The following is a 27,691-nucleotide window of genomic DNA, read 5'->3' on the forward strand; positions in this document are numbered from 1 at the left end:
CTTATGTACCTATAAACTATCCACCTGATCACTAGTTGCTAAAGAACAGCGACATAAAAAGAAGAGCAGGGGAAATCTCTCGTGCAGTAAGTCTCTAGGATTGTTCTGTCCTTTTCTTTCGTTTCACAGTTGCCTCACATTGTCACCACATGCAGTCAAAGAAGTGAAACTGGCCCTTGTTGAACGGACAAAGTGCAAGTGATTATGTGAGGTTAACCCCACTGAGCAGGGGTAGATGTGAGGGTGCTTCTCCCTAGTTAAAATCTGCTGGATTGTCTCAGAGAGCCTTGGTTGTTTGGTAAAGTCAAACTACAGAGAAGTCCAGAAGCTGCAGCAGGGCCGAGGAAGCATTCCTTACTCTGCAGCAGCAAAAGGCTGGCTTGGCTCTGCTCGATTGTGGCACTAGTGGCTCCTCAGAGGTTTGGGGTTTGCTAAGTTTAGGTAATGTCTTGCTGCAGTAGACTCTGTCAGGAGAAAGCACTGGCGTGGGCAGCAAATACATTTGTAATATATATATCTTGATACCTGTGGTTATAAGGGTAGGAAATCATCTGGGTGTCAGCGTAGAAAACACTGCTGGTATTTTAACACGTACGTTGTACCGAATCCCTGTCCCGCTGTCCCCGTAAACACTATTGTGCTTTTCATCTGCCACATTTGCAGCAGCAGCAGCAGGGAGATTTCCCCTGAAATGGGATTGCTGACCCAGCAGCCGCCCGGACAATGTGACGGCTGCTCCCAGGCAGCACAAAGCCCCCCTTCCAGAAAGCCGTCGCACAAAGCCGAAATCCCGCGCGAGCCCCAACCTGCTGGGCTCGGCACATCCCTCCCGCCAGTGCGGGGCGAGGCGGCCGGGCTGAGCGGCGGTGCTCGGCAGGCTGGAGCGACAACATGCCCTTGCCGAGGCGCCGGTCGTCCTTCCTGGGGCAGCAGCCCCCTTCCTCCACGGCCGAGAGCGCGGGGCCGCCCGGCCGCCGGGTGAGCGTCGGAGGTGGAGTGAGCCTGTCGAGACCCCCCGGCGTCTACGTGGGCACCGTCCCCACCGGCGGTGTGAGCAGCCTGGGCACCCGAGTGTCCCGTAGAGCCCTGGGCATCAGCAGCGTCTTCCTCCAGGGTCTACGCAGCTCCGCCTCAGCCGTGCCCCTGGCCCCGGGCTTGGATAAGGGTAGGGGTCTCACCTACGAAAGCCTGAATGGCTGCTTGGTGGAGTACATCGAAAAGGTGCGAGCTCTCGAGCAGGTCAACCAGGAGCTGGAGGAGCACATCAGAGTCTACCTGGACAAGAAGGCGGCGACCGTGGGCACCTGGGGAGCGCTGCGGGAGAACTGGGAGGCGATTTACCATCAGGTGAGTGCCGGAGCGCTGCTGGCAGCCGGGGGGGACGCGGGGAGTCATTAGCAACCCTGAGCGGCGAGGGTTGATGCTGCTGATGAATGTCGCCTGATTTCAAGGCGCAGTGCCATAGACAGAGGGTTTTAAATCTATCTTCATGATAATTAGCATTATCATTTCACAGTGTGTTGTGGAAAATGCCTATTAAGCAGGAGAATTGCCTCAGGCATCCTGCACATGGGAGCGATTGAAATGCACCCCGAGGCGCCATAGTCTGGGCTGATTAGAATGGGTGGGGGTTTTTTCCTTATTTGTTTTTTAATCTGTGGTTATTACACTGAGTATCAAAATTATTAAAAGAAAACTGCCAGGACTGAATTAGGTTATCCCTCAACACGATATCATTACAAGCACTTTTTTTTTTTTATTAGCAATTCAGATTTTTACTTTATTGCCTTGTTTGCTTAATCATATTTTCAAAAGCCTTGTTTATTTAAAAATAATAATTACATGGCTACAGATGAGTGACTCCTTTCCTTCCCTTTGTCATCACCCCACCATCCCTTACTCCCACCTTCTCCATATGGCACAAATGTTTATTGTGCAAAGTGGTCTCCCTGTTGACCTCATGGACAAGAAAAGGTTCCTTTTGCTGACCAGTAAAACCAGTAAGACTTTGCAGACCGATGTCCTGCTTGCAGTGAACACAGAACTCTGTCCGCTGAGGTCTCTCTCGGTGCACCATGCAAGTGTTGGCTCCTCAAGTCCCAGCCAGTGGGAGCAGATGGGACTCTGAAGAACTGGAGTCCGGCATCTTGCACACATCTTCCCAGCATCACTTGTGCAGGCGCAGCAAATGCAATCGGTGGGTCTTCAGAAAGCCTGAAAGCCAACTTTAAGTTCCCCAAGGAAATTGTGTGTTTTACCTTGGGGCTGTCCAGTTTTACTCTGCATTATAAGGGCAAGTCTTCCTGCAGGACGCTACAAATGTCATTTGAACGTGGGGGCATAAGATCGTGTCAGAAACACCCAGTTAAGCACCAACTTTTAAAGTTGCTACCTTTTTGTATTGGTAAAACACACAGCTGCTTGCTGAAGAGACTAGCTGCTGGGGTGCTCTGAATCTGGGGCGCTTATGAAAAGCCATCCCCTCAAAACTATTATTTCAGTGAGGCAGATGGGAACTTTGATGAGGAACAGGGAGTTAATGCTTTGCAGCCGCCATCCCATGTTTTCCAGAAAAGTGTCCCATTTTGCAGTTGTAGACCTCACCAGTAAAACCTACCCTGGCTTATGGTTAAGACCAAAAATGTAGGATGGTCGGTACCTGAGGAAGGACAATTTGATTTTTCTTTATATAAAACCCCAACATTGCAGTGCAGATAAACCTGCTCGTGTAATAATTTTTCATCCAAATTGCCTTCCTTACAACCTTTTTTTATAGTCATCCTTGCACCTTGCCTCTACCTTTCTTTTTTACGAGTAAGTAAGAGCATCTCATGATGAAATAAGGCTTGAATATTGGGCTCTTCCTATAGAAAAATCAGAAAAACAAAGCTATATAGCAATAGCTTATTTGTGAGTAACATAGAAAATAAGAGAAAAAGATCAGCATAATCCATATCTATTTAACCATCAAAACACATTAGAGAACACGTAAAGTTTTCCCAATTACTTCAGAGACATCACTTTTGTCTTTCCCAGATAAGATCCAAGCTGTTATGTACAATACTGATTAACAGATTCCTTCACTTTTTTTTTTAAGCATCTAACCAAGTCTCAAAGTAGGACCTCATCCAGCCCAAACACCAGTAAACTCATTCATCCTGGGGCTAATTGGAAAAATTATGACAGTATCAATATCAAAACTGTCACATTTATTAAAATAATGTCAAAATCAGCTGCTGCAGAAACAGCTGAAACCAAGTCAGAACCCTCCTGCCATGACACGTCCCAGTCAAAAAAGCAGAAGATGTTCAGGAGCAATGTGTAGCAGAAATGAGAGATACTTGGCAGATACATTTCTGGATGTAATTTTTGTAAATATATTTAGATTTTCTGTAGATGTCCACATCCATCTTAATTTCTTTAAGAGTGACATGTTCTATTTTCAGCTTCCTGTAAAATCTGAGCTTTTGCTTTGATTCCTGGTCAGCCCCATGCATTCAGCTGGAGGGATGCCTGGCAGCTATAAAAACCCCTTGGTGCCATTCACATGAAGCAGCTGTGAAAGTTTTGGGGTGGAAAGCCACTTGACCAGCCACCTGGTTTAACCCAAGCACTCATAATGGGAAGAACAGTTTTTGAAAAAGAAGCAGCAAAGAAAAATATGCAACTGGGGGGGGGAGGGAGGGGAATCTAGACAGGAGCCCCTTCCTCTTGCCGTGCTAGAGAGAAGACAAGGATATGGCCACATAGGACTCTCCTGGCTCCAAAATCAGAAATGTGACAGGCCCATCTCTACAGTGGTGCAGAAAGGGTCTCAGTGGACCCAAGGTCCCATTTCCCTCCCAACCTTTCTGAGATGTGCTCCAACATCCCGAATTTTGGGTAGTTGTCTTCCCAGCAATAACAACTGGGTGCCAGTATGTCTCCCAAACACAGAGCTAAGGGGAAAAAAATGTGTCAATAAGTGTCTCAGACAGCATGTGTCCTCAGGGGAAAAAACATTTGTGTTTCCTTGCAATTGTCAGAGCTATGGCTGCAGCAGGGGATCACTAGTGGGAGTTGAATGATGGGAAGCCACTATCCAGCTCGCAGCATTAATTATCTGCCTGGGCAGCTGGCTTTTAGCGGAGCAGGTGGACACACACTAATTGGGAGGATTTTTGCAGAAAAAAGGAGGGAAATGAGAAATCTTTGCCAAGAGGAATTCATGTGACAGAAATAAAATTTCATGACAGAAATACAAATCCATGACAGAAACACAGATTTTACCCAGTGCATACTCTTCTCCTCCAGGCTTCATCCCAGTCGTCTTGTGGAAAATATTATCTCTACTCAAATGTGTCTCTTCTGCAGAATACGAAGTTCTTTGCAATGGCAGTTTCTTCCCATGGAACAGGGCAGCACCTGGGAAAAGTGGATGTTTGAAACAATCTCAGGGTGTTTACAAAGCGAAGAGAGTAGCTCAGCTTCTGTGACCGTTCAATTACAGCTGTATGGGAGACACAGAGATTTATTTTGTCTATGAGATGGCACTAGCACAGTTCAGATCACAGGAGTAAACACAAAGGCAGAAGGAATCGATGTTTACTTGGTGTTAATATTAAGCCTGGAGAATATACAGGTCTAACAGCCCGAGGAATTGCCACATTTGGACTTGCACCCAGTAATTTATTTCCTGTGGGGCCAGGAGAGCTGCTGTTACTTGTAACACGCTTGAACACAACACAGTGCGTGATCAGTGTCTGTAAATGGGTGAAATAGCACTCCGCTACTCATCTAAGGGTACAACAAACTCCCACAAAATGGCAGAAAGCTTGATCAGCTGCTGTACAGAGCATGGCAAGAAATTAGTTTTAATTATGTTCTCTCAGCCACCTCCAACAGCGGAAACTTGGGCTTCCTTCTCATGCGGCTGCGAAGGGGGCGTGAGATTTTCTCCTCATGCTCGGACAACGTTACAGTTTTACAGATCATTTCTTTAGGAGGTATTTCCTGCTTTGAGAACCAGACAGATGGAGTCCTGTGTACTTACAAAATATCCAATGTAAATGAAGTCAAGTTTCCTCAGATGCAGCAGGAATCAGCAAAGGACCCAACAATCTTTCAGGCTCTCTCCTGGTATTACCTTTCCCAGGGCAACGCAAGAAATGCTGCTCTTGCTGCCTTTGAGGTTTGTTTCTTCTTTCAGGCTCTGAGAAAGGGTTTGACATGGAAAGCATGACCAAAAGAATTATGAGTTTACTACTTGGCAGTGAGCTGCATGCTTTTAGCCTGATTTTAGCTGTGAATTAAAATGTGTTGAAGGCAATGGTCTGATATCAACTATTTCCTTGTGTGTGTGGAAGGAAAGACTAGAGTGGCATCTTCTGATCTTTCTCTGTGGAGGCATCATTTGCTTTAACTAGAGTGAAGTTAAAAGCCAGAGAAGTTTCCATTACATGAATAATTAAGCCATGAGATTCATTATCACAGGCCACACCTGAGGCCATGAATTTAGCAGCAGTCAGAAAGGATTTAGGCATTTTTAAGAATAGCAAAACTATACAAAACTATAGAGAAAGCACAACTAAGAATTTGAAAGGTGTAGTAAATCTTGCAATGCCAGATTTGGCCAGATCTCTGTTAAAAATGAAAAATTGCCAGTCACCAGGGATAAGGAATAAATTCTCCTCTCTGTCTGTATCACATCACACTTTATCAAGTCCGGAGTCTGCACACTTCCTTGAAGGAGCTGGTTTTCCTTGATGACAATTGTAACCCAGCAAATGGGCCAGCAGATTTTCATGAATTTTTTTCCTAAAAATTAACATTGCATTTTCATGTCCATAAAATCACAATGAAATCAAAGGAAATTGTTGCTCCTTTGTAGTTAAGATGTTTAACAGCACAAATATTCACTGTTAATTCAAGAGCTGAAAAAATTTGTGATCACAAGGTGTATGTGCATCACAGATCTGAGTGTTGAAAGACAACATGTGACTAAAAGGAGCTATTAGTAGTAATAATATTTGCATTTTTTAACACTTCCCATTTTGGCTCTATAAATGCCACATGAGCATCACAGTGGCTCCCAGAAGCCCTGTGAGGCAGGACAGCATTGCCTTCTGCTTTATGAGCAGAGGAGGCAACATCTGAGTGTTTGCAGCATTGCAAGCCCTCTCATTTCTAATGGACACAAAGAAGGGTGTTTCCTAAACTACTGCTTCATATATTTTAGTACATGTGTCAACAAAGTGGCTATGAATCTGTCTCACTAATGCTGCATGCTTGCATCCAGCTGTTGATTATTATGACAGTTTAATCAAACAAAAGAGCCACTAGATGGAAGTCTTACATCTCTTCTTCTGGAGCCTAGGAAAGGGCTTTCACAGCTCATGCAAATCAGAGAGAATTTTTCAGGAAACCTGGTTTCTACATAGAAACTACTGTGTCATTATTTATCCTTCAAGTTCACTGTCGGATTTAAAGGGTACAGGTGATTTCCAGGATGGCTGAAAGGCTAATGCCTGCTGGCTCCCACTGCAACACTGATTCCTGAAGACTTCCAAGCATTAGTTTGGGGTTTTTTTAATACCATTTCTACTTACATGGCAGAATTCAGGGTCTTGTGCAGTTTTGGAAATCCCTGGACTTTCTCACTAAGTAGTTGGCATGAGCTACTGGTCTATGAAGAGGAGAATCAGGGTATCGACCATCATCAAAATATGCATCAAGAATATGGTACCAGGGTTCTGGTAAAGACATCCACTGTGGGGCAGGTAAGAAATCACCTCAAATGCCTCCATAAACCCACCAAATCACTACTGGAAAGCACTTTTAAAAAGCAGTCTGTCTCCATATAGAGGCAGAAATCCAGGCAGCAGCAATTCACCAGCTATCCCCTGCTTCTGCTTTCATTGCAGTCCCAAAGCTATTTTACACTGGATTCAGGCTCTAAACTTAGCCATTAACGTGCCTCTGAGTGGCACTTTGCAGCTCACAGGATTTAATATTCCTTTTGCTCACAGGATGTTCCCAATTCCCTCAAAGACATTCATTTTCATCAGACTTTAGGTCAGATGTTGTAACCACATGGGATCCCTGCCGGAGGCAAATGGGTTTGTTTCAACAGGGCAGGGCAAATCACAAGGCAGCATTTCTGCTCCTTGATTTGAGTCAGGAAGAAAAATGAAAGCTTCTGTGAAGATCCACATATGTATGAGTTGGCAGGAAGACAAAATTACTTCTGTAGGAAAAAAGAAAAGGAAAAAAAAAAAGAAGAAAAAACCCCAAAATTTTAAGCTTGTGTCAAAGAAGTGCCTCTACCTCTGTGCTGCTGCCATGTAAAAACTGAATACTAAATGTCATTTCTCCATCTTTCAGGAGAAACTCAGGTGTCCTGGTACAAGGGAACCTGAGGACAGCAGAGTAGTATGTCCCCAGAGTCTCAGCCCTGCTCAGCTGCTCTGAAATGCCACAGATAGACAATCCAGAGTTTGGGGAGTTAGGCTAGTGCTGGTAATGTGGGGTTGCGCAAAGTCAGGGAGAACGAAAGAAGGGGTTGAACAACGAAGAAGTGACAATTCTGTGTGCAAGTCTTCTGTACTCATGGGCTGCACAGCAGGGCTGGCTGGATAGTTGAAGGAACAAGTTATATTCCTCCACATGTCTCCTTATCAGGTGCAGTAAGCCACTCTTCATAATGGTAAATGTTAACTACCACCTAGAAATGCCTCAGCCTTGCATGCCCACCTACACCCCATCATCAACAGCCAGACAAAGAGCAGGTAGGAACATACTAAGGCAACAATCCCACTAGTGGTACTTCAGATAACTTATCTGGATGCAGCCTTGAGGTTTCCACATTGCACGGTCTGTTTCACCTCGGAGGAGCAGAATGCTTTGGGTAATTCACAATCTTATTTAGTTGCAGACTTAGTTATTTGAAGAAAGATTTTTCTGCTTCAAGAACTCTCCCTGCCAGCTTAAAAATCTGCTCTTGTTCTTGGGATGATTTAGTTTCAACTGCAAATTTTCATGGGTGTCTCCTGAAAAAGGCCAAAGAAATGTTCAGTACTGAATTCAGCATGTCTTTGGTCACCTCCATAGCTCAGTGCACGTGTGACTCCAGGGCAGGCAGTGCTCCTTTTTACCTTTTTATCATTTTATGTAACCTTCTTGAATCACAACAAGCTGCTAAGTCACAAGTCTTTCAGGTTTGCTTGCCCCTTCAGTGCCTCTTGGACATTAGAGATACACCCCAGAGCCGTAGCAATGATACCACAATCTTATTTGACCAATCTTTTCAATCAGTGTAATAATCTTTGAAGACTGCCTGCTTCTCAGGTCTCATATCTATCGCAAGAGCCTACAGGATCCCATCAGAGAAGAAAAACGACGCTCTGGGAGCTGAGGAGGGCTCGCAGGCGGCATGAGCAACAAGTATTCCGTGGCTCACTGAAGAGGACGACCCTGAAGAGGACTGCTGATATGGGAAGTAGAATAGGAACTGCATAAGTCTACTTAATCTGTATCTAGAAAGTATAAATGGGACTTAAATGATGAACCTACCTTGCGCACAGCAATGAATTTTGCCCCTTGCAAACTGGTGATGATCAGAATAAATGTGTTTCTACAAGAAGATGCTTAGGAGGAATGAACAGTTTGATGACAAATTACAGCCTATTGCAAAGAATTTATATGTACAAAACTAATTGACTAAATTATCTGGAATGAGCCACTTGAACAGCCCTAGGATAAAGGATTATTTTCAGAATCAAAGCTGTACATCTGCTTAAGATACATGAACAGTGCACGTAGCGCATGTGCTAAGCTCTTCATTGCTTGAGCTCTGTTGTCTCTTTCTTCTAGGTGGGTGAAGCAGTCCTTGAAAATGCCCGTCTTATGCTGCACACCGAGAATATTCAAGCCTGTGCTGAAGATTTTAAAGACAGGTAGTCCTGTGGTGGCACCTAGCTGGCCACTTTCTTTGAAACTTTGCCTTGGCAAATGCTTACTTCTTAGGGGAGTAATGCTTAGTTTGTAGAGTGGGTTTATTTTTTAAGTTGTATATTCAACCCCATGATTTGGGAGGGGTTTTGCAACAGTAAAATTATTGTAATGCTAACATTATTTTTGAAGATTTTGAAGGTTCATAGTAACAAAAATGTGCACAAGCAATATTACTTCAGCTATTCTTTGATACGCAGATATTGGTCTCTCACTGAGAAGTCAATATTCATTTAATATTGGGTTGACATTTTATAAAGGAAGACTTCCATGTGCTTCTTAGTTGTAATTTTCAGTAGCACACAAGTGGTTTTGGAAGCAACAATCATTCTGCTACAGCAGCTGAAAAGCAAAAGCTGAACTACCACAAACATCAGTGTGGAAATATTAGATAAGAAAACAGAAACAGGCTGCACTGATTTTCCTTGTCTTTAGTGAGAAAAATAAGTAGTAAAAGAAGATTTTAAATACTGGCAAACTACTTTTTTAATGTCCTTCTGTTTGAAAGGCCTAATATTCATGTACATGAGCGCATGAAACTCCTTTCATTTTACTCTGGAGACAAGATCCTTCTAGCTTTTACTCGTAATGGACTCGTTCATTTACATACAGCTTATTGCAAGATCTGACACAAAAATTGTATTTCAAATGATTTGATTTTTATTTCCTATGATTTTGATCATCCCTTAAACTTCTGTTTCTCTCTCTGTGGTATTGTTTTATTTAATCATATAAAAAATGTGTTTATCATTCTTAGGTTTGCCTTTTATTTCAGAAAGGTGCAACTCTGAGATACTCATTTTATGGCTTTATGTCCAGCAAATACTTTTTAAAAATGTCAGCTGACTTGGGCAAGCAGTCTACATAAAAAACCCAATGTCAAATCAATCCACTGCATAGTAAAAGCTCCTGATTCTCACTGGGATCAGTGCCACTTTCCCAAGCTGTTGAACTCCCAGCAATGAAGGTAGCTCTCAAGGGGCAAAATGTTTATGAAGCTGTTTCCCATCAGCTGCCAGCTCTCCTGTCTAACCTTCCTGGCCACCAGATCCCCAGGTTGGGTGGGTTTGGCACAAAAGTTTCACACCCAAGGAGATTCACAATGCAATGCATATTTTTAATGGAAAGCTAAAACAAAAGGTTACAAACAAGACCAACACAGGAAGCCATGCTGTGGAATAGCAACTGCCTGCCAAAATTTCGCTTCCATTACAACCACGGTTTGGAAATGAGCCATTTGTTCAAACAGCAATTCTAATTGACAAACCAATCACTGAAATTTCCTGTTTATTTTGATACTACTGGGATTTGGTCTGAAGGATGGGCCAGGACCCTGGCACAAAGACCAGACTTCCATCACCGTGTCCATTAGTAAAAGTAATGCTTGATGTGTGTGTTTTCTTTAAGCATTTCTCTGAAAAATTTTTATGTAGACAAATGAGTAGTTATTCTCATTTTACAGTCAAGCAAACTGAGAAAAAGCCACCCATAGTCATACTGTATATAAATACCAGATATAGCAAGAGACCATGTGCCTCCCTGTGCTTATTCTGGAACCCTACCAGACTGATAACCACCATAGTGCAGACTGCTAACTTGGCCTGTTTTCTTACACTCTGATTTAATGACAAGGTACTTCAGGCAGTTAAATTAAAGTATAGAGAGACAAGGTGAGAAGAAAGTATATTGTCTGTGTTTCTGTGCCTCTGTCTGGGACACACAAGCTAATTAGCACAAACGGTGTCATTCAAAAAGAAAAAAAGGCAGGGATTTTTTGCTGAGCTGTGCTTTGTTAAGGTTTGGCTTTTTTTTCTCTGCAGGTATGAAAATGAACAGCCATTCAGAAAGGCAGTGGAAGATGAAATTAATTCCCTGTATAAAGTGATTGATGATGCCAATTTAACTAAAATGGACCTGGAGAGTCAGATAGAAAGCATGAAGGAAGAACTAACTTTGCTGTCAAAGACTCATGAAGAAGTAAGTGCAGACTTGGGACACTGCAAAGCCAGTGTATGCCTGTTTCATCTGGTTGGTATCATACATCTAGTGCAAAGCAAACAGTAAACACTCTGCCTGCCATGTCTGGGTGGGGGGATTTTCCTGAAACCTACTCTTATTTCTTTCCTCCCTGTTAACTTACAGCAGTAACCCCTGAGGCACGATCAAATTACTTACATTTAAGTTTTAACTCTTTCTCGTTTGATAAATACTACATGGAAATGACGTCATCGCTTCATTTCGTGTCAGACACCATATGATGGTCTTGGGGTTGTACAGTCACATATGTGAACATCTCAACCCCGAGATCCGATGTAAGGAGAAAATACATGTGCTCTGGTCCTGTTGCACTAATGTTGAGCATTAACTAGGTTCTTCTGAAAATACCCTGCTTGGCTTAGCAAGCTGCTCAGTTCCCAAGCTGAGTCTCTCCTGAGCAGCACACCACTGAAGCAAGTCGCAGGGACAGTGGCACGAAGGATGGGTTTAGGTCACTTCAAAGCATCACCATCAAATGTGTTAGCAAAAGCAGGTTTAATGAGTTGTGAAAGTACAACTTAAGTTTGGTGGCAAGGTTCACCCTAGTATGTCCCACATAGATGAAGCTCACAAAGGAAAACTGGATTAGAATCAATCTAGGATGGTTTACATAGAGACTGGGGATGCAAAGGATAAAAGTGCTAAAGGGTAAGGGCTCAAAAGGGTTAGGGGAGGCCCTCCCATTGAGTCACAAGGTTCAGAGCAGACCCCCTTGCTTTCTAAAGTCCCCATGGAGCCTAGGTGCAGCCGAGTCCAAACTTAACCTCAGACTTGGTCAACAGTTTATAGTTCAAGGGTTTGTCAGCACCTGATCATTGACTAATTTAACATTTACAAAATGATCCAATAGGATTTCCTATTCAATATGTATACTATACTTTGCTATAGGATATTTAAATCAATTCATACACACATACACAGACACAAAGAATATGTAAAAAGTACCCGTTAAAAATTTCATCTCAAGTTCAGTGAAATACTCATTCAGATGCTTTTGCATCTCTCAGCAGGTGAGGTTTGAGCCTTGGGGAGTAGCAAGGGTAGCAGCCTGGGCCCCATGATCAGCTTTTGGCAATGATCCTCTGAGTATTGCAAACTTGGGAGCTCCTGAGCTCTGAGAGGCCCCACTCGGAGGGAGGTTGCTGCTCACAGGCCACTGCAGTCCAGGAGAACTCAAAGGGCATCACTCAGAACCACTGTTTATAGGGTCAGAAGATGATTGGCTCTAGTCATCTGTCAATCTCCATCCTGGTCGTCATCCAAGATGGTAATTATTGGAATTTTCCTCAGAAGTCTGGTAGCAATAATATTGTTCCACTTGGACTATGATTCAGGCAAATAATGTTCCAAGGCTAACTGAGCATAACTTACTATCTGTTGTCCCTTTCCTTGATTAGACAAGAGAAGTTCGTTAGGCAACAGGAGTTCCTGGGAACAGACAGTGTTTCTGATAAGCTCAAGGGGAGCTTAACAGCCCAAGAACCATTGATTGATCAAGGTTGAGGCCTAATGAGAATTCCTGAGATCGTAGAGCAGCCCAAGGGAGTGAGAGGAATGTACCACTATAGAGAGGCAGCTAGAAGGGAAGCCCATTACTACCCAGTTTTGGAATACTTTCCCACTTACTCATTATTAGTGCTCACCAGCACTATTTGCATGAATTTAGTTTACTCCCTTCAGCAGAGGATTTGGGATCAAACACAAATCAGCATCTTTACTGATGGGGGCTTGAATATGGAGCTGTTACTAATCCAGCATAAGGGACAGCAAGCAACTGTGCTGATTCCTCAAAAGTAAAATAGAGCTTGAATTATGATGGCTCATGGAGGCAAGACACTATCCTACCTTACACTTCTTACGGATTGTTCCTCCAACCACAAGATTTCAGCAACACTGGCAGGCATAGGGAGACTTGGTTTGCCAAGATGGGGTTGCTTCACCCTCTCCCTGCTTGCATCAGTCTAATCCCAGGGCTGGCATTTCACCAGAAACAACCAGTGACTTATCTTCAGTACATGGCATGAGAAAGATGGATGTTGTTTTAGATAAGAGGGAAAACAGAAAATTGATAAGAAATAAACAAGATCCCCTATAAACTTTCAAGTATTGCACTGACTGCTGTGAAACCAGAAAAGCTGGTGCTCATGCTGTTCTGTGACTGTAGTCATAGCATAATGAGAACACCACCTTTCCAACAGCTCCTCTTGCTCCGCATGTAGAGGAGCCCTTGGAGGGTGGAAAGATTGGGAGCACCTGAGCATTCACAGAACCACCTCAGCACAGACCTGTTTTTCCTGTGGCAGCAGCACCAGGAGAAGCTGCTTAAGAGAAGTCACAGAATAAAGGCTGGAATCAACTACTGCAATTACTCCAGCTGAGCTCTGGCTCAATAAACTCCCAAGGACTTTCCTGAACTAATTCAAAGCTTCCTTTCCCCCAGTGCTCCCACTAGGAAATCCATGCCAAGTCCTTTTGAATCTTTTTTGAGCTCAGAGTGGGCACATTTTGAGACTTTCATTCTTGCAGATTCATAATTCACATCATTTCCATCCATTTTTTCCAGTATTGTCACTGTCAGGGGCCATTGCTTACAAATACAATTCCTAGGTGCTTTCACACTACCTTTTTTTTTTGCTTATGCCAATAGCACATACAAACAGATGGATGTAAAAGGATTGCAGTGCCAGACAATTCAGATATCTGTGCAAAGCTCATTTATTCTCGTGTTCCTGAACACGATGTACAACTGATGTGCTACCTTTAAGCGTGCAGCTCTAGACACACTAATTCTCTACTAATTACATGTTTTTTGAGCACTTATATGCAAAAAAGGAACAAAATGTTGTCACAGAGAAGGAGAGTACTCTTCATCTAACATGCACATGCATAAACCACACATGGCTCATGCAAGCTGCAAGGCTGTAGAGCTCCTGCTGTTTTGCACATCTTGTTGTGTCTTCCAGTAAATGCCTGCCTATGCTACTGCATGGTGCAGCAGAGAGGGAAGAGAAGGGTTTGATATCCTGTAAGCTGTTACCTGCTGACCCAAAGTCCATGCTGAAGCTTTACTGGCAATACAGTTGTGGTGAGTTTGGGTCCCAGGTGCACAGTGTGCACGTATCAAGCTCTGATTGCTGGAGAAACTTGTTGAGAGGGCTGTTCTGGGTAGTGCCTTGGTGCAGGGCTTCAGTCTTCTTCCACCAAGGGAGAAACCACTTCCAGTACTCCGGATCTGCACTAAGAGGCCTCATGCAGAGGCAAGGCAAATCCAAGCAAGGCAAAAATTTGAAAAAGAAACCCTCCAGTGCACTAAATCATTAATGTAGAGATACCTTCTGGGACAAAATTTATTTACTCTCTCTGTTTGTGGCACCAAAAGAGCTCTTCCTCAAGCTTCTCTGAAGATACCATTCAACTGTCCAGTTCACTTTGTTTTATGTCTGTTATTTTTGTTCAAGGATGTGAAGGTATTATACAAACAGCTTGCTGGATCTCAGCTCGAAGAACTTGATGTTCCCATGGGAAGTGGCCTGGATGACATTCTGGAAAAAATCAGAATCCACTGGGAGAGAGACATTGAAAAGAATCGTGCTGAGACAGGTGCCCTTCTCCGTACCAAGGTCAGCACTCTGTAACCCTCTCCAACATCACAGGATTTGAAGCAAATACAAAATCTTTCTAATACTCTGCAGTATCTTTGAGGTTTGGGTGTTTGGGTTTTTTCTTATTACAAAAAAGACATTAGAAATCTAAAAGATTTTGGTCCAAGTCCATGAGAAAATACGCTCATAAACATCAGGGGCTTTCGTGGGATGCACCGAGTTAAGCAGTGGTGGAAGTGGCCCTGTTCATATTGCAGGTGTCTGTGGGAGCCTTTTAAGGGCTCTGAAGTGTTGGCTAAGAAAAAAAACTTAATCAGTTGATACCTTCTTTGTAGGATATATCACAGTCATTATCCTTCTTACTAGAACTGTTCCTCCACTGAATAATTTACAGGTGTCTATAAATCAAGAGAGGCAAAACACATTGCTCTACACTACAGACTCCTTATGGGTTTCTCCTTGATATTGTTTCCTTTGGCAGCAGTGTGAAAACTAGATATTAACTTAGAAATGAAAAGGGATGATGATAATAGCCATTCCCTTTAAAAGTTCTCTCTCCCGAGGCTGAGTCTGAAATATCCTTTTAATGCAGCTTTTTCTGTCACCAAGTGTCACTCATTTTCCAAAGTACCTGGCTGAAGTCAGTATTTTTGCAGAACTGAAACATTAACTTCAGTGGATGATCTTATATGATAGAAGCCATCTCATTCTGAGTTGGCTCTTACAGCAGAGCACGGAAGAGCTAATCATAGCTACAGCAGTGCTATAGAAATACTTAGCAAGAATATTTCCCCCCTGTTCCAAGGTAAAGAGCTGCCATGAGAGGCATAGAGGCTATTGAAATAGCAAGAAAAAAAAGAACAAAACCAAGAAATATGTTTGCAGAGATATATGTGAGCTCTGAGTTAATTTTCAAAATAAAGAAGAAAAATCTGTTCCTGACCCACTGACAGGTTTCAGCAAAATGAGCATTACTCTGATGGCACCAAATTCTTCCCTTCCCTATCCTGTTTGTTTCGCCTCCTTCTCCTTCTGTGCAAACACACCCTTACAACTTCTTATTTCTTTCATGCCTTCAATATCTGATCTTTCAGCTGCTCAGAGATACCATTTGGGGAGAAATTTGCCAGCTCATAGTGGACTTCTCTATCCTGTCTTTGATACCCAACTCATCCCTACTTGGCCATCTCACTCTAAGCTCATACTAGTTTCAGTTGTTCCTGGTTTTGTTTGTTTTTTTAGTGAGAGGAAGAAGCAGAATATCACAGATTTCAGGAAAGATCAGTTCTTGTTCTGCACAGGTTCTGGTTTGACATTGTAGGGGCTTTTGACCCCAAATATAACTCCCATTAAATCCAGATGATGCAGTTTTGTATCTCATATCTCATACAGATACAGATCTATTCAGATTGTTACTATTTGTACAGATAACAAGAGTTTAGCTTTTATCAACTAAGCTTCTGGACTAATGTCATCTTTTGTGGCTAAGTTGTACCATTTGGTTATCCACACTTTGAAAAATTTGCCCTTACTCTTTTGTAACATCAGAAGAGGGAGAGCAGTTCCCTCCACTTCTTTGCTCTTCATTACCATTTTTTTCAATGTGTCTCTATGAGGGTTTCCTTTGTCCCTAATATTTTAATTTCTATCTTCTGCACCTACTCCCTGGTGTAGCTGTGACCAGGTCACAAGGTGTTTCAAATGATACCCTAATACTGACATGAGGGCAGTATTTTTGTTATTTTCTGACTTGTTTCCTTGCCTTATTTGCTTTGTCTTGTGACTAGACTTGCAGTCTTGGCTAGATTTTTCAAGGGTATTCGGGCACCAAAACACATCAATTTAAATTCATACTGAACAGGTTTTCACATCGGACTTGATGAGTTAGTAACCTCAAAACTCCAGTCTGTTGGTTTCACCTGTGCACTTTTTCATCCACAATGCTCAAAACTTTTCCCTGAATTGACACAAGTGATTTAAACCCTTGTAAGACATGCATGCTATTTAATATTTTTCCCTGGAAAATGCTTTACTTAACGATGCACTATTCCTTCATGTAGTTTGATTCCACACGTCCACTATTGCTCATTGCTAATCGATATTGTTTTCTGCCATCCACAAATCCTTCTACTTCATGATTGATTCCCAAGGCAGTAAACCTTGACGCATCAAGCTGTTAAGGTTCTGTCTTAATGGAAGTAGACCTTAATCCTCCTCTTCACGTGCTGTCTCTTGACCAGCTGTTGATCCATGGAAATGTTCTGCCCTGAGCACAATTACACAGCTTTTTCTGTTGTCTCCTACACTAGATCTCAGAAACGGTTTTGAAAAATCTTGTGAATTATGTCAGTTGTTTCTCCCTTCTTTGCTACTTTGCTAAAATGTTCCCAGAACTCTCAAGAGCTTATCAAAGTAACTTTACTTCTTTAGATATCATGCTGATCAGACCCTGCATGTTGGTTTTCTATCCCTAATCATCCTAATCATTATCTTGACTCAATGAAAAACAGACTAATGAGGGATTCTGCGCTCATACACAAAGCCTGGCTCAGAACTTTACAGATGTGCTTGAAATCCATAGATTCCTAGGAAACTCAAGCAGCAACATGATAAAAATTTAGGATGAAGATTTCATCCTCTCCCTCCATTAATCCAGTTGTTTGTGGTCACCACAATTTGGTATAGCCTTTTCCTTATGGAGCATGTCAGGAATAGGAAGAGTCCCCAGAAAACACGAATTACCTAGTGGTTATTACCTTCTGCACTTCTCTACAGAAGGAACCCCAAAGCTGAGGCCGAGTGCCCAGCGGCACCACACACATGGACTCTTGGGGCTGGTAATCCTGTAAGAGGAATGGGGAAACCTTGTGTGTCCCAAAAGCTTTAGAGTGCATTCAGTGTGTGCTTACTTGCTGTGTCATCCTTGGTATTTAGAGCCTGATGTGGCCACCTCCATCTACTCCATCTGCCTGTTCTATCGTTCACACCACTAATGTCAGGTAGCTGTGAGAGCTTAGGATAAGTCCTGGAGGTGTTTCAGTGTCACCTGTCGTAAAGACAAGCTGGATTTATAGGTAGCATTTGGGCCACCAGCAGGGGTAATGTGAGAAAGACGCCAGGCTTCAGGTAATTTGTGTAGGCTATAAATATAGATGCAAAGGCACCTTCCCTTCCCTGTGTATCTCGTTAAAAAGAGGCATTTGTAGTCCTCGTACCATAATAACTTGCAGACTACACTCTCAACACAATTTAGGAGACACAGTTTACTCCAGAGTGGCAGGTCCATGATCACTCAGCTGGGTTCACTAGCACTAGTGAGGTGGAACTATATCTTTCTGAAGCACAAGTCCCTACAGAGTATTTCTAGAAAATACTAATTTGCTGGAAAGGACAGGTGTGGTGTTTGAAATGAAATTCAGCCCTACACAACACAGGTTCCTAAATCCAAAGTTCTGTTTGAGACTTAACTGGTACTTAAATTACCTTTTGCAACTGAGACTATTTCACTCATGATGTCCAAGGTGTGGGGTTCACATGATGGTACAAAGAGAATTACAAAAATTATTTCTGGTGCATCGTCCTAGATTTTTAAAAATTTGATCTTACTTTTAAAATAAAAGAATGAATAATCAGAAAAGAAGAACAAGGTCAAGATGAATTTTTAGAGTGGAATGGAAATATTTTGCATAGTTTAATTTTAGCATCAACCACAAGAAATGTAGGTATTTGCTAGAAAGCCCAGAGCACTGGATTGAAAAGCCTTGATCTCAGCCCTTATTAAAAAGTATAGACATTTTATTTTTACTAAGGTACTTTTTCCTTCGCCTATTTTCAAGGTGCCTGAATCAAACACATATAAAACCCCAAACCCAAAAGAGTATGAAATTGCATAATGACTTAATTCAATTAACAGAAATTATTTTTCTGACCTCTGTGATATGACTTGCTGACTCATAGAATCTTATGTGAAAAATCGAGGTTTGAATCCTTCTGGAAACTAATAGACTAAGTGAAAACACTTAATTTTTTAAAAAATATTATAGTATAGCTACAAAATCAACAATTATAGCAACATTTTCTTTTTATAGGTAATTTTAAATGTACTAGTATGAATTCTGAACAGCTGTTGTTGACATGGATAAAATATATATGCTATAAAATGCATAAGCCATTTTACAGTAAATGCATAGAAAATAGGATAATTTTGACAGTAGGAAGTATCCAGAATTGTTTAACCGAGAGGGATTTAATATACAGTAATCAAACTTAAGGTCAGAATTGCCACAAGCTGTGAAAGCATTAACTGTCAGTTTGGTATGTAAGGAAGCTAGAACATAATTTGAGTGGGCTGTGATGATAGTCACCGTCTTTTACTGGCAGGCGGCTGAAACGACGGCTGCCGTGCGAACCCAGGAGGAAGAGCTGGTGGAGGGCCTCAGAACCGAGTTCCATGAAACCGCCTGCAAAATACAGAGCTTGCAAGCAGAAACTGAATCTTTGAGAACCTTGGTAAGTAGTGTTGGGCTTTCAGTGGGTACATTCTGTGAGATTTCAACACGCCTTCTGAGGAGAACATTCCCATCTTGGGATGCAGAGTTAAGACTGAGTCCCATTTTCCAGCGGATACTGCTTCCAGAGATGCCAGACATTTCTGGGCTCTTCTTGATTGACACAGTGCACTAAGTGTCCCACATTTGACAACAAGGCTCCAAATTTCAATCCTCAGTGTCTTCACACTGAATAATAATTTCACTGAGATTGCTGGGTGGGTAGTACTTGACAATGTGAGGAATATCTGCACCTTGTAAAAGTAGTTCAGCTTTTATAATGATAATATCTAATATCAAAGTGTCTAAAGAGAGGAATTCTCAAAACATTACATCTCCACTTAAACACAGTCAATAGAGATATTGGCCAAACCTGAATAAAAAGCACTGTGAAGCATATGAAAACTGACTGATTTATCTTCTGCTGTCCTGCCCTTACAGAAGAGGGGTCTGGAGAACTCTTTATATGACGCCAAGCACTGGCACGACATTGAACTGCAGAACCTAGGCTCTGTCATTTCCAAGCTGGAGGCAGAGATGGGAGAAATCAAAGTAGAAACAGAGCAGCAGCAGCGGGACCGTGAAAATCTGCTGACCAGCAAACAACAGCTGGAGAAAGACATTGCTGCATATCACTGCCTTCTGGATGGAGAGCAAAGCAGGTACTTTTCCTTAAAAGCAAGTGTGCCACAGGGATGGAAAACATGTGCTACCTGGGAAGGGGTTGGTTGTGTGGCTGCTGGAAGCAGGAGCACTGTAATGGTTCTCTTATTCATAAGACTGGGCAGTAGATTGTGAGGTTTGGAGAAGCTGCAAAAAGGAAAGAATCCCATCAAACAGAGATTCCTAATGTGTTGGAGAAGGATGATTTCCAGCACTAACACGAAGGGACATAGTTTGGGAACGTGTCGTGAGTTTCACTTCTCTGACAATTTAAGATGTGATAGTAAAAAGCTACTACAGCATCTTACAACATTAGTTGCTGCAAAGGAAATGTGTTGGTTGCCTTGGGTACATTATGCCATCCCTCCTCTTCCTTCTACACAGTCCAAATATTAAAGCAGTGGTCCTGGGGAAGCTCCCTTTCTAAGCACGTAAGTTCTCCCCAAAGTCCAAGGGTGGAATTTGGATTACTGACTGTACCTTTTGTAAAGAAATTTAGTTCAGGCTCTTAACATTTGTCCTCTAGGAATAACCCCTACAGTGTCAAGTACAGTAAACACCTTTACAGTGATTGGGTTGGGTTGCTTAGTTGGGCTTTGCTAAGATCCATAATCACCATTAGTCATGGAACCTCTGAGAATCTGATCCACAGATTTTGACTTCCTCTTCTTCTCAGGCCAAGGAGAATTTTTAAAATAATCTGATCCTGCTGAAGCTGATGAGATTTCTTATTTGTAGTAGTGACCAATTTTTATTTTTCTACTTTTTCTGCTTCCAGCTGATTATGAAACTCCCAGCCCAGAGAAGACCATTGCCATTAAAGCAAAAGAAGATGTCACTGCCAGTTATGTTCGTGGAAGCTAAAAACCCATCAAAGCAGCCTGCTTTATTCAGTTTGATTCAACAATCAAAGTAGGTTGTAGCTTGAACAACTTTATTAGACCCTCCTCATGTAATTGCTTTGCTTACAGATTTCAATTTACTCATGTTGTTAAAATTATAATAAAAATAAAGAATATCAGGGTTTTGTTTGACTTTTTCTTTCTTTCGCGTATTTTTCATGATGGCTGAAGGGGGTTAGATTAAGAACATCAGCCCTAAGCATCTAACCTAGCAACTAAACTCTTCCTTTTTGTAGTAAAATGTATTAAGACTGAACTACCCCTCCACTGTGCACACAGTACCCACTTGGAAATGGCGAGCGCTCTGTTGCATCACAAGACCATCAGCTCAGCAGTGTGAAATCTTAATTCAAACAACGCTGAAGCAGTCAAGTGCACTGTTAACTCAATGCAATTAATTTTGCAATACATAAACCAGCAGTCATTAATGCAAACATGCCAGCAGTACTTGATAAACACATTTTTAACTCTAGACTAAACTTCTGGAAAAGCTGAAGGCGCAGGACAGCAACAGCAGTTCTGTCTGCAATCCAGGTTGCATCCTTTTACTAAATACTAAGAGTCTTGAGCCAGGGTGTCAGTTTGTGCAAATGGGATACTTTCTGATATATTGATATATTTTGATATTTGTTTTTGTATGCTTGGTTCTTTCTTGATATCAACATCTCTCCAAGGCAGGTTGGTCAAACTTCTTCTGAACAGGCACCCACATAGCATCAACATGATGGGTGACCCTAGGTAGCTTCCCTTATTTTGATGGTATCATGATGAAAAATATTTGCCATCTTTCACTTCTGACTTTCTTTTATATTTTAAACACTGATAACCTCATTGTATTGCACGTGCCATACACATAAAATGCCAAGATGGATCCTGCATTTTCAGAGAAACATAACGAACCTTTGCCTCCATCACACAAAATTTTAGAAGATGGCTGGCTTTCCTTCACAAGTCTCCACACAGGAATGAAGTTAACCATACATGCGTTCGTTGGATTAAGACTTTACAGTGGGTGACAACACAGTTCATTAAGCAGACTGAAAGACTACTGAGAAATGGCACACAGCATATGATAAAATCAAACACCCTCGAAACCCACCAAATTCAATCCACCAGTGAATTACAGGAATAGGCACACAAGTGTTGTCATGCCTTCCCTTGCACATCCCCCCCCACATGAAAAATCCTTTCTGATACAGTTACTTGACAAACAATCCCTCATTCAATCTTTGCAAAAAGTCCATCTGGCATGTACTACCTGCAAGATTTTGATAAAAAAATTACTGGATTAAAAGATTACCCAGCAATGACCAAAAAAAAGAAAGGCAGATGATGGCAGATTTCCTTTTTTTTTTTTTTTCACAGAATGTAGGCTCCTCAGAGCAGCAATATTACTTTCTCACACATCAGTGCAGACAACTTACTAAACTGGGACTCTATCAGGAAGAGTGATGATGAGAGAAAATATAAACACACAGTGGTACAAGAAATGAGATAGCACAGACGCTCGGGTTGTGGCTAACTGGATGGTGTCTAGGAATGGTCACTTTTTGGCATTAACAAAACATAAGCTCCCCCTCATTCTTGACACAGAAGAGAGAGCAATTTCTCTGTGATTTGAAAATGAAGAGGGACTTTACAAAGCATAAAAACAGACAATCTGGATTCAGATCTCTTTGCTATCTTCTAGTGATGCTTCGGGCATGAAAAGCAACTGCTGGCTATCGCACTGTGAAACTGTTCTTTATAAATACCACTGATGGAGAGAAACCTGATGAAATTCTGAGTCTACAACTATACTGTCATGTGAAACAAAGATTTTTTTTTTTAGATATCTTATATGCCATGATCCAGCTTATTTCATAAACATTACATTAGATTCATACTGAGATGTTTATTCATTGGAATGGAAATAGTTTCTTGCAAAATCATCAAGGTATTTCAGCATGGGAAAGTGTCTGGAAAAGGAGGAAGCATCTAACCATAAATAATGAATTTCCAGCAGCTTTTCTCTCTATCCTTAGCAAAGACTAAAAGCCACAGAAAAGATTATTTTTGTGAATAGTCCATCAGAAGTCAAATGTAGCACGTCTGGCCCTTCTAAATCAAAGGGCTTCCATATGATGAGCTAAAGCTCTTGTGAAGAAATCTCTCTGTACTTTTACACAGACTGCTGCCAGCTGCCTAGGAGCCCCTCCAGCATGCCTTGCCAGCCTGAATGTTGTCTAAGCATTAACAGTCTTCACCATGTGAGACAGGAGATTGAGAACATGAGAGATTAAAGGCTTTCACAACTATTTGTACACACTGAGATTCATAAACTGATTTAGCTTTATATTTATCCCCTAGTCTAGCAGTTGCTCTATTAGATACATGTGAACATGTTTCCAGTTGGTTTTTCTTAGAAAACCAGGATGAGAAAACAGATTTTATGATGTCCTGCTGCAGTATCTCTGACACCCAAATTCCTATGAAGGGATTTGTGGCATTCGCTGTTATGAGTGTACAGATAATACAATCTAACAGCCAGCTGCTGCACAAAAGGACATCTCTACTCCTCCTTGCATGCTATGTATTCCCCTTGCACCATCTTCTGTTAGCACCAACACTTGGCTGATGTCTCAGGAGACAGTTCAAGAATCAAAATCAGCAGAAAATTAGCCCTGCAAAATGCTGGGAAGCTTTCCTTCCACTCAGTCCCCTGAATCAGACCACTGCAGGGGCAGACCTGCACCAGTAGCAGAACAGAGGTGGGAGGAGAAGAGGAACTAGTCCAGGCTGTAAAGCACAGCCACCGCCCTTGGTGACAGCTAGTCACTAGGTCAGATGAGCTCTACTATCAAACCATTCGTGTACTTTATCCTCCTCCTCAGCCAGGCACAGCTTCTTCTGCACTACAGCTTGAACAGATGCTGCTGCATCCCTGGGAGAAGCAGAGGGTGCCAGCCCTATGCTAGTCCCTGCCTCGTTGAAGATTTCACACTGAGCAGAAACATAGCACACCAGGTAAGAATTAGTACTCTAGCCTATCATTCTACTGTTTGTATTTCAGTATAAGGATTATTATACTGACTCTATTGTTAAAAGATTATTTTTAAGGTCACTTTCAAGCTGGCATTGTCTAAAATTTAACATTTTCACAAAAGACTATGCACTGCTGCCACCACTACCTGCTTTCAGATAGCAATTACTGATGAAGCAATGGGCATGATAACACTTCTCCCTTCTGGCTGTAGAGGTCTGAAACTACAGCAAACTCTGAGAGCCTCAGAGCTGAGAGGAAGGTTAAGCTCCTAAAGAGAACTGGGCCCATGCTGTGATGATAACTACACCAGAACCCTTCTGCAAACTGCTTTGCACCTAATGGCACCTTTTCCAATTTCCTCAAGCAGGCATCTGCCTGAAAGTTACAAAATGAATTGTTCTTCTGCTTGTGCTCTGCAAATGTCAAAGCAGTTTGCAGTGCTACCACCTTCAAGTCACAGAATGATAATTAGGTACAGAGAAGTAAGGGTAAGATGAAACACTGGGGGACTGGAAATGGAAGTCTGCTCTTAACTCCTGCATCACTCACTTCGACTTTCCTCCCTTTCAGTTTCTCCACACAAACAGTGGCTGCTGCATCACTTCCCCTACATGCAGTAGTGCTTCACGCCTCAGGCTTTATAAAACACACCAAGATGCACAGGGAACAGCATCATGGCAAGGTTCACCATAGCTACAGGACAGAGAAGAGAGGCGGGCAAGCACCACTGTGTGCCGTGACAGGCACACTGCAGTGTGCACTGCTAATGTGGGGGAGGAAAGAGACAAAGTCCTCAGTGCTCCAGGTAAACCCGTACCTGAGCAGAGGCATCAGAGCGCTGTGTCTTGCCAAAGGTGGGTCACACAGGTCAGTGATACACAGTGCAGCAGAAAGCTGTGTGTTGAGCTCATGCTCCCATCACAGCAATGTGGCATTCTGGACATATTCCTTCCATTATAAACATTACTTCTGCCAGCCAGGCCTGTGAGCCATTCTTCAGCGAAATGTCCTCTGTGCAAGTATTGAGAAATGTTGAATTCGAGAAAGGAAAACACAAATAGTGACCTTTTTTCTGCATCTAACTTTTTACACAGCGACAATCTTAACTGTAAAAGCCAACAAAATGCATTCGCAGCGAACTACAAATGCCATGCATCAGCACATTTTCACAATTTTACATAAAAATAAAACTAGAGGTGGGAGGCAAATCCAAGCATAACCACATAACTAATGCTTCCTTTAAAGCACCAGCTGAGACGTCTTTAAATCTGAATCTAAGCCTTCCAAGGCCTAAAATGTTGCTGTTATTTTCCATGGTTTCTGCTGAGTCTGTTCCAGATTTAACAGCTGAAACATTTCTTGGTACTCTGCTCCTGACAGGTATTAAGTTTCTAATCCAGAGCTGGGCATTCCAGCCCTGCAGCACTGTGTTTACAAGAGACAAGTGACACAGATGTTAAAAGCAGCAAAAAGTCATCAGGTTCACTTTCATCAGCCTGATAATGGGGTTATCCATAATAATGCAACTAAAATATTTTATCAGCTGCTGAAATTCAGAATCAGGCACAGCACTATACTTAGTGGCCATTATTAGCTTATCTACCACAAAAGCTGAGGAACACAAACTATCTGCTTAGTTGCACGGTATTATCAGTGCTGAGCCTGCAAGTCACAGCACGGTGCAGCGTGGAGGTACGTTGGCTTCCTGGGCAGTAATGGAGCACAAACAAGGGAATGCAGCGCTTCAACAAAAGGAATGTCAAACACTTCCACACCCAACTGTCCCCGTCACACTTTCCACGAAACCTCCTATCAGTTGAAGGGGAGAGTAAGAGGGGAGCACCAAGGAGGCACAGAAGATGAGACTTAGCTACCAAATATGCTCCCTACTTCAGTAATTATTTCTGTCACAAATGGAAAGTGTCATTGATCATGCGGCATTCTTGGTGTTACCAGACGAACTGTTACACTTGCAGCTTTTAGTTCTCAAGGCCTGCTCTGTGCAGGCTCAAACCCTAGAAGAACACAGGTAATAGAGAAATACAGGGAAGACATGGGATGGCACATAAAAATACGACCATAACACATCTCCCAAAGGTAAAACACTTGGCTACAGTGACTCAGTTATTCGCAGCTACTTGATGCTTCATGAAGACATCACGTAATTAACCTCTTTCTGCAGTATGACAATGGCACCTCCCCTGTTTTTCTCAAACAATCTGAGAAACACGGATGAAAACCACTAAATAACAGTACTTTCATGGACAGAAACTGAGACTGTCACTCTCCAAAGTTTGGAAAAACTTTTCATTTCTATGTTAATATATATACATATATGTAACAATTTCAAAAGAAAATATCACAAAGCACAAAATTGTATCAAATAACTCAAGAGTACAAACATGCTTATTTTTATATAATTATAATACAAACCAATACATATTTGATAGGTAATTCTCATTTGGGCTTATGCTTTACCAATAGGAACTTCTATCTCCTTTTGATGGCTGACCAACAAAGTAAGTAATCAGAAACAGTGTTTCATGTAATTATTTATGACTCATGACAGTCTGAGGCTGTTTTTCCAAATGTCCTGCCTCAAAACTTCCGACAACGCATTTTGAAGCTACAGTGAACTTTTTAAATACCCATGTTTTTTTCCAGAGTTAAAGGTCACTACAGTACCCAAAGGGAGAGGTGACAATCTGCAGACACCCACTGTGAAGTCAGTTTTCCAGTAGATATTCCCTAGGCTTCAATGCGAGTCAGGAAAGCAGTTAGGAAGCTGACGCCAAGACATCCGGACATCCTAGACAGAGTGGTATTTCAAGGCTTACTCACTTAACCACACCATCTCCAAGATGAAAGCTAAATTACTTCCTTGCATCCTTTACAATGCCAGTGTAAGCTCACGGCCCTTGCTGGGGTGCAGGACGCAGCACCTTTGTCACTGCAGTCCAGGCTGGGAGTGAACATCACCTCGTGTCACGGGTGGGAGCTGGGCAGGCCGAGCAGCGCCCGGAGCCAGCAGGACTGGCTGAGGGCTGGGGCTGCTCCAGCAGCTCTCTCAGTCTCCTCAGAAGTGACTCCTGCCACACTTTGAGTCCAAGGTGAATGTCCCTGTTTCACGGCACAGCCAGATGCAGGAAACAGCCAAGGGTTTCCCCAGGAGCTGCAGCCGATCTCTATCACAGAATGGTTAGGGTTGGAAGGGACCTCTGGAGATAACATACTCCAATCCCCCTGCCAAGACACGGTCACCTCGAGCAGGTGACACGGGACACGTCCAGGTGGGTTTGGAATGTCTCCAGAGAGGGAGACTCCACGACCTCCCGAGGCAGCCTGTTTGGTGCTCTGCCACCCCCACGGTGAAAAAGTTCTTCCTCATGTTGAGGTGCAACTTCTTATGTTTTAGTTTATTGCCATTATTCCTCATCCTGTCTCTGGGCACCACTGAACAGTGTGGCACCACCGCCTTGGCACCTGCCTCTGCGATATTTATATGCATTGATGAGACCCCCTCTCAGTCTTCTCTTCTCCAGACTAAACAGGTCCACCTCCCGCAGCCTCTCCTCATAAGAGAGATGCTCCGCTCCCTTAATAATATTTGTGTCCCTTCGATGGACCCTCTCCAGTAGCTCCTTGTCCAGAACTGGGCACACTATTCCAGATGTGGCCTCACTAGGGCTGAGTAGAGGGTCCCTCGACCTGCTGGCCACGTTCTTCCCGATGCGCCCCAGGATACGACTGGGCCCTCCTGGCCGGCACGGGGGGGGTGTCACACCGCAGTTTCGCGGACAACCTGTCACACCCACATGGAGCCGATCCCTGCCCAGACGGGGAGGGGCGGTAGCGGGAGGTGTCCGCGCGAGCCGGGCCCTTGGCGCGCACGCGCCGCCCCGCCCAACTCGGCCAATCCGCGGCCGC

The 27,691-nt window shown here is 42.7% G+C and overlaps 1 protein-coding gene across 1 annotated transcript; it reads left to right on the forward strand.

Annotated features, from left to right (window-relative positions):
* Positions 1-841: 841 nt before the first annotated feature.
* BFSP2 (beaded filament structural protein 2) lies at positions 842-20,858 on the forward strand. Its single transcript, XM_027659494.1, has 7 exons — positions 842-1,347; positions 8,851-8,933; positions 10,809-10,965; positions 14,484-14,645; positions 19,008-19,136; positions 19,616-19,836; positions 20,616-20,858. The coding sequence occupies exons 1-7, from the start codon at positions 892-894 to the stop codon at positions 20,617-20,619; spliced, it is 1,212 nt and encodes a 403-aa protein (XP_027515295.1). The 5' UTR covers positions 842-891; the 3' UTR covers positions 20,620-20,858.
* The last annotated feature ends 6,833 nt before the right edge of the window (positions 20,859-27,691 follow it).

Source organism: Corapipo altera, unplaced genomic scaffold, assembly GCF_003945725.1.
Source record: "Corapipo altera isolate COAL_440 unplaced genomic scaffold, ASM394572v1 44b, whole genome shotgun sequence".
NCBI classification, from domain to species: domain Eukaryota; kingdom Metazoa; phylum Chordata; class Aves; order Passeriformes; family Pipridae; genus Corapipo; species Corapipo altera.

Coding starts and splice junctions, on each gene's coding strand:
- BFSP2 (XM_027659494.1), top strand. CDS start 892: ATGCCCTTGCCGAGGCGCCGGTCGTCCTTCCTGGGGCAGCAGCCCCCT. Junction 10,966..14,483: donor TGTCAAAGACTCATGAAGAA/GTAAGTGCAGAC, acceptor TTTTTGTTCAAG/GATGTGAAGGTATTATACAA. Junction 19,137..19,615: donor CTGAATCTTTGAGAACCTTG/GTAAGTAGTGTT, acceptor CTGCCCTTACAG/AAGAGGGGTCTGGAGAACTC.